The 13589-nt window shown below is 50.6% G+C and overlaps 3 protein-coding genes across 3 annotated transcripts; all 3 read left to right on the top strand.

The window, feature by feature from the left end:
* Positions 1 to 612: 612 nt before the first annotated feature.
* Spem1 (spermatid maturation 1) lies at positions 613 to 1906 on the top strand. Its single transcript, XM_005067531.4, has 3 exons — positions 613 to 831; positions 920 to 977; positions 1145 to 1906. Exons 1-3 carry the CDS (start codon positions 688 to 690, stop codon positions 1876 to 1878), a joined length of 936 nt encoding a protein of 311 aa, XP_005067588.1. The 5' UTR covers positions 613 to 687; the 3' UTR covers positions 1879 to 1906.
* Positions 1907 to 4704: 2798 nt separating this feature from the next.
* Spem2 (SPEM family member 2) lies at positions 4705 to 6620 on the top strand. The gene is made up of 3 exons (XM_005067532.4): positions 4705 to 4912; positions 5065 to 5122; positions 5260 to 6620. Exons 1-3 carry the CDS (start codon positions 4775 to 4777, stop codon positions 6555 to 6557), a joined length of 1494 nt encoding a protein of 497 aa, XP_005067589.1. The 5' UTR covers positions 4705 to 4774; the 3' UTR covers positions 6558 to 6620.
* A 752-nt stretch (positions 6621 to 7372) lies between these two features.
* On the top strand, positions 7373 to 12136 carry Spem3 (SPEM family member 3). Its single transcript, XM_040748967.1, has 3 exons — positions 7373 to 7769; positions 8033 to 8090; positions 8198 to 12136. The coding sequence occupies exons 1-3, from the start codon at positions 7632 to 7634 to the stop codon at positions 11764 to 11766; spliced, it is 3765 nt and encodes a 1254-aa protein (XP_040604901.1). The 5' UTR covers positions 7373 to 7631; the 3' UTR covers positions 11767 to 12136.
* The last annotated feature ends 1453 nt before the right edge of the window (positions 12137 to 13589 follow it).

Genomic DNA, 13589 nt, shown 5'->3' with positions numbered 1-13589 from the left:
CCCAGCCGTGATTATGGCTATGTTAGAAGGTGGCTGGGAGACGTGCCCAGCCCTTCTCAGAGAACTTTTGACCCGTGAGGGGAAATAGCAAGAGTAAGGTTGCTATAATGATGGGATTGGATGACTAAGGTAAAGGCCAGGATGGACAAATAGGTTGCAAACACTTGTAATCATAGCATCCAGGAGGCTGTTGCAGAGGACCATGAACTCAAGACCAACCTGAGCTATGTCTTAAGAAAAGAGCTAGACATAGTGCACATTGTAATCCCAGTACTTGAGAGAGACAGGAGGACCTCAAGTTCAAGGTCATTCTTGGCGATGTGAAGGCCAAGATCAGGAGCTGTGTGGTGGGGTCTAGAGCCTGGTGTTGTTTTAGAAGGAACAGGAACTGATGACGGCAGGTGCTCAGTGGGTTAGAGAACCAGTGGCTCACCCAGGAGGCTGGTTATAAGAGAGGCATGCAAGATAAAGGGTTAGGCCCCCGCCAAGGCCTGGGATAGATAAGGCTGGAGGGCCAACTCTGGACCTAGCACCTTGAGAGTATCATCTTGGCACATTATGAGGGAAAGCCTCAGCATCATTGTGACCCAGTCACTCTCAGGACCCTCTGGGCCAGGCTGGCAGGCCAGTGGGCACTAGGGGTAGTGGGTTGGGGGCCTAAGGGCCCTGGTGGCCCTAGGGACCGCCATGGCCATGGCTGAGCGGCCACGGCCTGAGTGGGTCTCATATCAAAACCCCAGCACCAACAACTGCCAGGACATGGGAAACTCCATTCTGTTGCTGTTGGGTCTCATCATCTGTATTAACATTGGCATCAATTTGGTGACCCTGGTCAGGGATGGAGGGTGTGGATGGGTGGCTGGGAGGCAGGCCTGGTTACAAGAACCGACTCGTGGTCACCATGTCCTCCTATACCTAGCTCTGGAGCCGACTCCGCATCATCTTACACCGAATGTTCCATATCATTTGTGAGAAAGGTAAGAAAGGCTAGGGCTTGGGGCCTAGGAGGAGCAGAAGCCAGGCTTCTTTCCCACCCCACCCTAAGCTGCTCCTTATTACTGAGGTGCACCTTCTCTCAAAGCTCCACTTTCCCTCTCTGTAGGAGCCAACCTCTCCAACAGTCTCACTTCTCCCTAATCCACAGAGACTACTAAATTATCCTCACCTGGGAGGCAGTCCCAGGCCTCGAGGAAGCAGACCTGCCCTGAAGTCCATCTTCGATGTACCATGGACCCTGTGAAAATGACTGTGACCCCCCCACCCACTCGTCGTCACCGCCGTAGAGCCTCACAGTGTCGCCGTGCCCACCACCCAGTAGCGTGGCCCCCTGACACGGATGATGAGAACCCTCCACAACAGCACCAGGCAATTTGCTCCCACAACTGGGATGGTCCTAAGGACTGGGAAGGTTTCCAAACCATGCAGGAGATCTGGGAACCTTGGACTCGGGATGGTCTAGACCAACCACCCCAGACCATCCGCTTCCAGCCAACAATAGAGGGAAGGCCCCTCAAAACAGAGATCCGGTCAGAGCAGGGCCTAGAGGCCTATGTGTATACTGTGAACCCTCCGCCTCCCAGCCCAGAGGCTTTGAGCCATAAAACCAATGGGGCGGGGCCAGGGGCCGGTGCTGAGGGTGAGCAAGCACAGTGCCAGCCTGCCTCACCACCCTTCCTGGGTCCAGCAAACGTCCCTGAAATACCCCGGCGCCGCTCCTCTGTCCGAATAGTGTATGACGCCCGAGATGTGAGACGGCGGCTACGAGAACTGACCCGGGAAGTGGAGGCTTTGTCCCATTGTTACCCCTTGGTCTCTGGATCCAGCACAGCTGAGGGGACAAGCAAGGATTGGGTGTACCGTCCCCTGAAGGGAAGATGACTGGGAAAAAATAAAAAGGAGGGAAGAAGTGGTTTGTGGTGGTCTGGGGGGAGGTACTCACTGTGTCCAGAATCCCTGGTTGCTAAGAGAACGACCTCCCTTGAAACAGGGCCTAGAGAGCCCTGGGAACCCTTGTCAACGTCTTGCCTTTATTGGCCCTGTCCTGAGCCCTTCTCAAGGCCCGTCTTGGTTTCAAGGCTCCCAACTGCCTCTACTCTGTTTTCTTTAGTGCCCAGAGAAACCACCAAATCCAGGCAGATCCCCAGGCAGTCATGAGCTAGAGGAAAGAGCTCAGGCCCTTTTGCCCTAGCTTAGAGGTCTAAGGAGGCCAGGTTTAGGCAACAGATCCAACAGAAGCAGGGGTCCCTCTGATGCTCCAGTTTCTTTGGGCAAAGATGAGGGAGGGTCTCTGGGCTCTTACAACCTCCCGGGTAGAACCTGAAGTTCCTGCAATCTTTGAGAATACACTTAGAAGCAGGAAGTAAAATAATAGGGACACTCTCAAGAGACACCATCCCATAATGTCTCAGCCTTCTGTGGTTATATGCCTCTCCATGTCACAAAAGATGCAGGCTCAAGCCAAGTGACTTGCTTGTGGACACAGATACCAGGGATCATGTTCACAGACTTAAAACTTTGTATCCCTCCTCTCCATTCCTGCTGATGGATTAAATTCCCACAGTCAATGAATCAGCCCAGACTACATTTTACCATGTGATCGCTTCCGAATGTTCCATCCACTGGACAGAAGAAAAATGAACTCCTGCCCTGCTCCTACTTGGCTGAGATTTGCCTATGCTGGGGCACACAAAATCTTGAGAACAAGAAACCATGTGACCCCAGGCTGAAGGCACTGGACATCACCTTTCATACTAGATGGATTTCTGGAATGTGAACATATTTTCTGTGAATAACCTTATTTTTGTTTACATCCAACTGGAGTTATTGAAGTTGAGTGTTAGCACAGGCCTGTAATTCCTGTACTCAGGAGGCTGAGGTAGGATGATCACTGCAAGTTCAAAGCTAGACAGGGTTACACACTCAGACCTGGTCTAGAAGGGGCTACAATGGCAAGACACCATATCAGCAAAACAAAACCACAAACAAAAGGTTCTTGATCATTTCAAGTTAATTTTATTCTTTAGGTACATAGTGAGCATGGCACACATTGTGTTTGGAGCCATAGGAAATATCTTTCCTCCGTTTCTGCTGAGTAGGTTACTGTATAAAGCGTTCTTGGTTGTCAGGTGGAAGCAGAAAGATCAAGGAGTTTGAGGATGTCCTTAACTATAGTTTGGCAAGGTCACCCTGGTTTACACAAGACCCTGTCTCAAAACACAGCCAAAATGACTTGTTGGTAGGGTGTGGTGGTGCATGTCCATAATCCCAGTGCTCCGGAGGCAAAGGCAGGGTGTTTGTTGCAAGTTCAAGGCCAGTTTGATCATCTTGAGTTCCAGACAAGGGAGGATTGCATAAGACTCTATTTTGTCTTTTTGAGCCAGGGTTTTGCTATGTAACCTAAGATTGCCTGGAAGTCACTGTATTGGTCATGGTTGATCTTGAACTCAGAGATCTACCCTGCCTCTGCCTCGAGGCCACCATACCTGGCCTCTTTATTTTTATTTTTTAAATTAGATGTCTATGTGCACTTCAGTGCAATTGCCAGTGAAATCCAGAAGAGGGCATCTGATCATCTGGAACTAAAGTTCTAAGTACTTGTGAGCCACCCAACCTGGGTGCTGGGACCTGAACGTGGGTCTTCTAAGAGCAGTATGCACTCTGACCTGCTGAGTCATCTCAATATCTCCTGCTAGATTCTATCATTAAAAAAACAATCAAACAAAAACCCACACTTGCAACGAGGGTGCTACTCTCACAGATACGTGATTGTTAATTTAGTGTACATGAAAGATGCCTGTCATATCAACAATTACATCTATTTATCTATTTTATACTTTGTTAACTGCGTGAACTGCTTAATTTTTTTCTAATGGTGAGTAAACATGTTTAGCAAGTATTCTACTATTTTACTACACTGTACCTGCGTGTGTGTGTGTGTGTGTGTGTGTGTGTGTGTGTGTGTGTGTGTGTACTATTGAGATGGTATCACTAGCTCCAGGATGGCCTGGAACTAGAGCTCTTCTTGCCTCAACCTCTCCAGCAACTGGACAAGCCCATTGCTGCCATACTGTGTTGTTTTTCTTAAGGTGGCAGCTGACGGCTTTTCATTGCTGCCATACTGTGCTGTGGTTTTTCTTAAGGTGGCAGCTGACGGCTTTTCAATCTAGAGTAGGGTGGGTTGGTGAGAGGACAGTTCCTTTGGAAGGAGGGAGGACCACAGTCGATGTTGGTAGTTGTCAACAGCAATCTCATCAAGGTACAAGTCTGTGTGATGCAACAAGGGTGCTAGTACGAAAAGGGTTGCGACAAGGAAATGGGATGGGAGAGTCGGCGCTGCTACGTGTCATTCATTACCACTGTAGATGTTGACCTCAAAGCAGGCAAGAAATGTGGCATGGCAATATATGATGCCATGTCTCAGAAGAGCAACGAAATCCTTTATGGATATTTTGATCCTGTGAAGATGGTCTCATGACGTGGCTACCATACTTTCTGGTGAGAAACCAGATGTGGGGTTAAGAGCAGAGGGGGAGAAGACTGAACTCAAGTGCATCTGGGCCATCTTTTATCAAATGGAAGACAAGGAGAAAAGTTGTCATGTAAGGGGTCAAATTAGTGAATAAAAGAGCTTTTACCTCTCCATTATGACTCTAACCTGCTTCATTATGACCTGGCCCCCTCACACAGATAGTAAGCATCTCTCGGTACTGGCTTGAATACAGTGTGGTTTGGGCTGGGTGGGGGGTGGCCCAGGTGGCCTTAGGACCCCCCCACCATGGAAAACCAGCTGTGGCAGGGCACCCTGGGGTGCTGCCATCAATACCAAGAAAGCCCCCAGGATGCTGAGGACATCCTATTTCTGCTGCTGGGCCTCATCATTCTTGTCAACATCAGCATCAATGTGACAACTGTGGTCAGTGATCACTGTGGTTCACCCATAGGGAAGAAGGCTGAGTGGAAAAGCCAGCTGCAAGCTTCCTTCACTTGCAGAAATGGGTGGGATTGTTGGGAATGGAGATAGTATCAGAAAGCTGATCTTCACTCCCATCTCCCCACCACCCCCAGATGTGGCATGGGCTCAAGAATGCCTTAAACAAGATGATCTGTTGGATAAATCAGAAAAGTAAGTATGCTAGACAATAGTACACACACACACACACACACACACACACACACACACACACACACACACACACCTGGGTCCAAAAAAAAAATGGACCAAGTGTTCCTAATCCTGAACTTTTTGGCTCTTGTCTGTAGCTGATGAAGTCCAGGCTACCGAATGTCCCCCCAAAGATCCCCCAGCCAATGTCCAGGACGTCCACATCCACTGTATCCTGGACCCTGTACAAGTGAAGATGGCGCAACCCACACACTGTTCCCCTTCCTCCTACCACTATCTCCGTAAGCGCTATAGCAGCAGGCGCCGCCGCAGGCGCTGCCGCAGCCGCCACCAACAGGGCAGCCACAACCGCTACCCACAGGGTTGCCACAGCCACCAGCAGAGGCTTCGAAACAACAGGCAGCTCTCCCACCGCTACAAACGCTTTCGTAAACAACCTCAAAGCTACACGTCACAGCCGAGGCCACTGTCCTTTTGTGACCTGGAAGACCGGGATTCCCTTCCGGAGGATGACCAGTCCTGCCCGCATCCCAAATACCCCCGTAGGAGCTGGGGCGGTCTTTATAAGCCAATGGGTCTAGCCTCCAATGTGGGACTGTGGGGCCGCCAGGGTGGAATCCTCGCCAGCCTCCCCTTACCCTCTATCTACCTGTCACCAGAGCTGCGCCGCTTGCCCAAGCGGGTAGAAGCCAAGTCAGAACTGAGGCTACAGGCTTTCGGTCCCCATTACTCACAGTCCCGGATTTGGGGAAATGTGGAAACTGAGCCCTGGGCTTCACCACCACCACCTGCCCGCCGGCTGCTTCCTAACCCTTCCTGCGTCACTGCGGGCTACAGCCCTTTTTCTTCAGGGGGCCACATACCGCATGATGCCTGGGATCAGCGGCGGCGTGGGGTGGAAGGCTCTGAGCCAACACCGGCCTTTGCGTGCAGGAATCCCAGGTCAGAGGCCCAGGGCTACCGGGAGCACAACTCCCCACAGGCCCACCGGCGGCAGAGTCTCCCTACCTATACCCAAAGTCCACCCCAGTCCGTAGGACACGTGGGTTACAGCTCCCGGGAATCTCACGAGTTCCGCAGGCGGGCAGGCGACTGGACTGAGGTTTTTCCCTCTCGGCACCCTCTAACCACGTCTACCTCCCTCACCGCATTGGGTGAGGCTTACCAAAGAGCCCCAGGTGCCAGCTCCGGTCTGATGCCTCACTGCTCCCAGCCCTTACCTGAAGTCCAGGCTTCTGATCCAACCCCACCTCCAGTCACCTTTGTTCCGCTCAGTCGGAATCCGGGTGGCAATGCCAGCTACCAGGTGTATGATAGCCTGGAGCTGAAGAGGCAGGTGCAGGAGAACAGAGGGCGGGCCAGCTCATTGCCACCACCGTCCACCTCAGCCTCAAGGCCCTCTCTGCACAGAAGTCGGACAGGGAAACTTAACTGACCAGCAGGTGATGGGGCGGTGGAGCAGGGCACGGAGAAGGAGTAAAGAGAAAGTGTCCAGGAACTCTTGTCGTTTGTGGTTTGGAAATGCCTCTCCTCTCGTCAGCCCGGGGTCCTGACATGAGAAACCAGTCTCCCCTTGATGTGATGCTTCTGTTGCCCCAGGGGTCATGTTCCTGCCAGTCGGCCCCTCTTGATCCTGTCTGAAATGTCTTAAACTGAAAACTGCAAATCACAGGTCTCCAGAGCACACATCTTGCTCACTTCTTCCTTTTCCCAAAATGGACCGACTCAGATCTGCTTGAGAAACTGAGACCAGAGCTTGGGGGTGGCTCTTTGAGCACATGCTGCTTTTGCAGAGGACCTGGGTGGTTCTTCTGACCTCCATGTAAACCAGGCATACATGTGTGCTGTCAAAACACTCATGTATGGCCGGGCGTTGGTGGTGCAAGCCTTTAATCCCAGCACTCGGGAGGCAGAGGCAGGCTGATCTCTGTGAGTTTGAGACCAGCCTGGTCTGCCGAGCGAGTTCCAGGACAGCCTCCAAAGCCACAGAGAAACCCTGTCTCGAAAAAAAAAAAAAAAAAAAAAAACATGTATGTATGTATGTATATATGTATATGTATATTATATAATAAAGTAAACTTGGGGGTTGGGGGGGAGAAAAAGGGTTTGAGGTCAGACGGATAAAGGCTTGAAGCCTAGCGCAGGAAGAAGACGGAGGCTCTAGATTTCAGCCAGGTCTCTGAGGTCAAGAGCTTCCCAGTCTTAGGAGTGATCAAGGGGTGAGATTCTGGGTTCTCAGCTGCAGGAGTGATGGCATGAGGCACGTTTGGGCTGAGTGAGTCAATCACCGGGGGAAGAGTTGGTAAAGGGAGGGGAGCTGGTCTGCCTGTAGGCGTGGGTTGCTCAGACCCGGTTACCAGGGAGCTTCATCCTGGTCCTTTCTTTTCCGACATCTCATTGTGATCACCGGCTCCATTGTGACTCAGGTCTCCTCCCCTCCCTCATTAGGGGAGTCTGATTCCTAGTATGTGGGGGCCATGGGGCCCAGGTAGTCCTGGGACCCCAGGTCATGGGTGAGCAAGTCTACCATGGAGCCCAAGCATGCTCTGGCACCAACCTCAGGAGATGCCAGGATTTAGGAGACTCCATTCTTCTGATTCTGGGCAGCTTCATCTTGCTCAACGTGGGAATCAATGTGGTGACTCTGGTCAGGGCAGGGACTGGGCAGCAGGGTGGAGTGGGCTCTGGGCTTCGTTTGCTTATTTGTTTTGAGACAAAGTCTCACTATGTGGCTGTTTGAATCCCAAGCTTAAGCTCTTCCTGTCTCAGTCTCCTGAGTGCTGTAATTATAGCCATGAGGTCTGGGGTGTTCGAGGGGCTCAAGTGGGAAGGCTGCTGGGATTGGCCAGACAGACTTTGGCCTCTGGGGCTCACCCCACTTCTGGGCTCTCCTCCCTCCGCTCCCCTCAGCTCTGGAAGCATCTGAAGAACTCCCTGAGGATTCTTTTCCATCATTTTTTCCCCAAAGGTGAGCAGGCTCCTACATGGTCTCCTGGGGATGTGGCTTGTCCCTTTTGTCACAGTTCCAGTTCCCACCTAGGCACCCTGTCCTTTACCATCCGCCTTTCCCTGCAGACAAGCAACCTGCTGGTCTAAACAGCCGACCCACGTGCGTGCGCTGCACCGCAGATCCCAAGAACTTGTGCTCAAGAATGCCCTCCCGATTTCATCGCCACCCCAATTTCCTACTCGGGCATGTCAATCACCTTGACTCTTGGATACCAGACACAAATGATGAGAATGTTTCTAGATGCTGCTGGATGCCTCCCCAATGTGGACATGGAAGAGCTCCCACAGAAGCTCCATGGGAACTGTGGAACGAGGGACTGAGGGGGGCTGGGGAAGCCCCTCAGGCCACAGTCATGAAGACTCAGGCTTCTTTATTTTCCAGGCCAGAGATTTCTCCCCAGACTCCAAAGATAAGGAAGCTGAACAGGGTGCCACCTCCTTCACCCCAAGAGAACAAGACTAAGGCACCAGATGACAGTCTACCCCATGCTCCAGCCCAGGCTCAAACCTATTCTTCAACCAACACTCATGAGCTCCCCTCCACTCAGTCCCAGACTCAGACTTCAGAACCCACTCTCTCCAGGGCACAGGGTCTTGAGCACACCTCAGCCCATACCCCACCAGTCCATGCAGCAGATTTTATCTCAGCATCTATCCCAGCCCTCAATGAAGCCCCAATACCAGCCAATGCTTCACTCCCAACCCCATCCCATAACCCAGCCCCCACCCAACCCTATTCCCCAGGCCAGGCCCCAACCAACATTCAAGCCCATACCTTGGATCAGACCCAGCCCCACGCCCTGCCCCCTGCCACACTCCAGGTACCAGTCCCAAACCAAACTCAGGGTTTAGCCCACAGCCCCGAGCAAACCTCAGCCCATACATCACCTCAACCCCCAACCCAGGCTCCTGTACATGCTTGCTTCCAATGCCAAGACCATGAGCCAGCCCAAGCCTTAGTACACACCTTGACCCACCCCCACACAGATGTCCCTGAGCAAACAGCATCTCAAGCCTCAGCATGCGCTCTGCCCTGTTCCCTGATTCATTCGCAAGTCCATTCCCCAGGGCCTGGCCCAACCTCTGCCCCAGCCCCTGCCCTAGCACTATCTATGACCATGGCTGCTACTCAGGCCTCTGCTCAAGTCCCTGTCACCACCTCTACCCCTACCCTACCTCCTATTCCATCTATGCTGGCTACCTTTGGCCCCAGCTTCTCCACTGGCCACATGGTCTATGATGCCCGCAGAGTAAAGCAGAATCTCTCCCTTAAGCACAACTCCCAGAACTCGAGGTGTTTCATGAAGGACTTGAACACCCTCTTCAGGCCCCAAGAGGTGAAGGGCCCGGTGAATTCTGGTACTTCTGAACAAACACAAAAGCAGCATGGTGGGAACAGTGTTGTGCCTCCTGCTGGGTCTATACTTGGTTACCTGGGACTGGGGAACATGGAATGGAAGAATCCAGACAATGCCAAAGATAAGTTCTCCCAGCCGAAGACCTTCCCTTACTGCAACTTTCATCCTTGCTGTTCTGATAGCAAAAACAAAGAATCCCAGGCTCCGGTCTACCCCAAGTTCCTGCTCTACACCCATGATGCCACTCCCTCTAGACCTTGTTTTCACTCTCCAAGCACTGCTCAGAACGCAGTGCCCACCATGCCCACACCGTGTACTCTTGCCCTGCCGCTTGTTTCTCCTAGAACATTCGTTGTTCCTCAACCTAACCATCAGAAGCCCTCCAACTTGACACGAACGCCCACCTTTCCCTCCACCTCCAAGTCTCCTCAGGCTGTCTCTTCCACTTACTACTCCAGCCCTTCTCAGTTCTCCACCATGTCTCAGACCTCAATCCAACCCCCAAACCCTGAGAGTCAAAACCTTAACCAAGACTTTAACCTTCAAAAGACCCCTTCACTTGCCAAGGATTCCAGAGTTCCCAGGAACCCAGACCTTACCAAAGATCCAGTTCTCCAGAAGAACCCAAGCCTTACCCAAGATCCAGTTCTCCAGAAGAACCCAAGCCTTACCCAAGATCCAGGATTCCAGAAGAACCCAAGCCTTATTAAAGATCCAGGATTCCAGAAGATTCCAGGACTTGCCCCAAATCCAGGCCTTTATAATAACCCACACCTTACCCCGAATCCAAGTCTCCATAAGAACTCAGGTTTCTACAAGTTTCCAGCCTGTATTCAAAATCCATACATCTTCATGAATCCAAACATTTCCCAAGACTCTTGCCCTCAAAAGAACCTAGATATCACTCAAGATTCCAGTCTAAGGAGTTCAGCTGCTATCCGAGATGCTGGTATCCTTCGGAACATGGGTTTTATCCAACCTTCCAGGCTCCACAAGAATGTAATATTCAATCAAACATCTGGCCAGAGGACTTTGAGCTTTATGCAAGATTCTGTGGTCTTCAGGAATGTTGCATTAAACCAAGATACTGTAATCAACAAAAATAAAGATCCCTCCCCAGTAACCAACCAAAAGAGGCCAGACCCCTCTCAAGATTCTGGAGGTAACAATGATTCAAGAAATGCACAGCATCCAGGAGCCTGCAGGAATGTAGGCCTTACTCAAGACTCTAGACCACAGAAGAGCCCGTGCCATACCCAAGACTCTGAAATTAACAAAACCTCCAGACTTGCCCAGAAACCTAGTTCTTCCCAGAGCCCAGGTCTTATCCAAGACTCTTCTTTCCATAAGAGCTCAGGTCTCACACAAGACTCAGGAGACTACAAGAATTCAGGCTTCACCCAAGATCCTGGAATCTACAGAGTCCCAGATCTAAACCAAAACACTGACTCCCACAAGAGTCCCTGTGTAATCAATGTCACCACAGCAGAAAAAAGATCGGACCTTAACCAAGATGTCGGCATTTACAGTTCAGAGCACAGCCAAGATCCTAACCTCCAGGAGTGCCCAACAATTGATCAAGATTCTGGCTGTCATCAGAACCCAGCACTTGGCCAAGGCTCTGGCTTTAAGACCCCAGGCCTTACTCAGGAAGCTGGCCCCCACAGGGACTCAGGCCTTACCCAGCAAGCTGGCCCCCACAGGGACTCAGGCCTTACCCAGCAAGCTGGCCTCAACAAAAAAACAAGCTTTGCTCCAGGTACTGCTTCTGCCCGAGTCATAGGCCCGCTACAAACACTAAAGCTGACATCTTCCCCAGTGAAATCCTTTGTATGTAAGATGGACAATACAGAGCCAGTCAACCAAAGCCCCTGCCCTTCCAAGGCCCAAGTGCTCTCCCCGGACCTGAAAAGTTTTTCAGAGGTACCTGTCCTAATTGAACTACAGCCATCCTCCCAGAGGTTAGCCAGCCAAGAATGGGCATACCACACTGTAAATACAGCTGCTTCATCCTGCCAGAAGTACCGCCAGATGTCTGTGCCTCCCAAAATCAGCTGGAGGCCCCGTTGCCCTGGAGCAAGCACCCGGACAGGTCATGTGGTCTTCGATTCCCGCCAGAAACACATAGTAACTGGCAGGGAAAAGTGTGAAGCTTTGTCTCCCAGGCGCCCTCGTGAAGAAGTATTGAGAAACTCAGAGGAGACCCAGAAGGAATGGGGATATCAGAATGTGATGAGGACCTTGGAAAAAGAGGGAACAAATGCTCATCAGGAGTAGAGGCCAGAGAAGGACTTTGTGGTTGTTTGAGCTTCTCCGTCCCGGCGCTACCACGTATATTGACCATCCTCATTTTAGAGAGACACAGAAATAACACGCCTCTATTCTTCCTCCACAGCTCCGTAATCTTCCAGGCTCGAGAGCTGTGTTTCAGGAAAACAGATAGTAGCCACTATTCAAATGTGACTATTAGGATGTCAATTAAAACTTAAAATTCTCACCAAGCGTTGTGTTGCACACCTATAATCCCAGCACTTGGTGGGTGGAGGGTAGAAGCATCAGGAGTTAAAAGGAATCCTCGACTATATAATGAATTAAAGGAACCCTCGACTATATAATGAATTAAAGGAACCCTTGACTATATAATGAATTAAAGATCCTGTATCAAAAAGAAAAAAATTAAAAAAAAAGCTTCCAGGGGACTGGAGAGATGGTTTATCTGTTAAGAGTACATACACTACTCTTCCCATCATTCACCTAGTGGCTCACAGCAGTCTGTAACTTCAGTTCCAGGTTCAATGCTATCTCATCTTCTGGTCTGCTGCACATGGTACACAGATACATATACAGGTCATTACCCACACACACAAAAAAGTTTAAGCTGGGCGTAGTGGTGTGCGCCTTTAATCCTATCACTCAGGAGGCTGAGGCAGTCTGTGGGTTCAACATCAGTCTGGTCTACATAATAAGCTCTAGGACAGGGCTACAGAGACCCAATCTTAGAAAAACTTTGGGGGCTAGAGAGATGGCTCAGTAGTCAAGAGCACTGGATGCTGTTCCAGAGGACCTGAGTTCGATTCCCAGCTCCTGCCACATGATAGCTCACAACTGTAACTCCAGTTCCAGGGTATTTAATAGCTTCACAACAATGTACATAAAATAAAGCTAAATAGATGGGCATAGGTGGCGCACACCTTTAATCCCAGCACTTGGGAGGCAGAGGCAGGCAAATCTCTGTGAGTTCCAGGCCATCCTGGTCTACAGAGCAAGTGCCAGGGCAGCCTCCAAAACAATACAGAGAAACCCTGTCTCAAAAAACCAAAAAAATAAAAATAAAAAAAATTATTTTTTAATCTGAGCTAGGTAGAGTAGTGCACATCTGTAAGATCAGAATGTAAGAGGCTGAGGTGGTTTCCATTTTGAGCCCAGCAGAGCTACATAGCAAGAGTCTGTCTCAAAAGACAAAAACAATTTAAATTCTATTCTTCAGTCTCTCTATTTTAAGTTCTGACAGCCACATGTAGCTGGACAGCAAAGACTCAGGATATTTCCATCATAGAAAAAAAATGTTTTGAGACAGGATTATGCTATGTAGCCCAGGCTAGCTATGAACTCATTCTATAGCCTGTGCTGGACTTCAGTTTGCATGCATCTAGCTTTAGCATGATGAGTGGTGGAATTGTAGGCACGCACCACCACGATGCCTGGCTTTGTTACAGGAGGAGGGAGTTGACTCTGTCTGTCTCTGTCTCTCTCTCTGTCTCTGTCTGTCTGGCTCTCATACACACACACACACACACACACACACACACACACACACACACACACACACACACACGCGCGCGCGCTCAGGTTATTCTGATGCTCACTGTATCCGTGTAATTTGCCTCTTGACAAGGGTACCTAAGAGACAGAGCTTCACAGTTTTCCCTGCCAGTTACCATCTCTGGTGGGCATCAAAGACCACATGATCTATCTGGGCACCTGCTTTGGGACAATGTGGCCTTCAGTTGATTTGGGGAGGTATAGACATCTAGCAATACTCCTGGCGGGCTAAAGGGACTGTATAGGTACAGGCTGGCCTCAAATTGGAGGCAAACCTC

Source organism: Mesocricetus auratus, unplaced genomic scaffold, assembly GCF_017639785.1.
Source record: "Mesocricetus auratus isolate SY011 unplaced genomic scaffold, BCM_Maur_2.0 Super-Scaffold_100007, whole genome shotgun sequence".
Lineage (NCBI taxonomy): Eukaryota > Metazoa > Chordata > Mammalia > Rodentia > Cricetidae > Mesocricetus > Mesocricetus auratus.
Note: the sequence above shows the minus strand (reverse complement) of the source record. Positions and strands in the feature narration are given on the sequence as shown.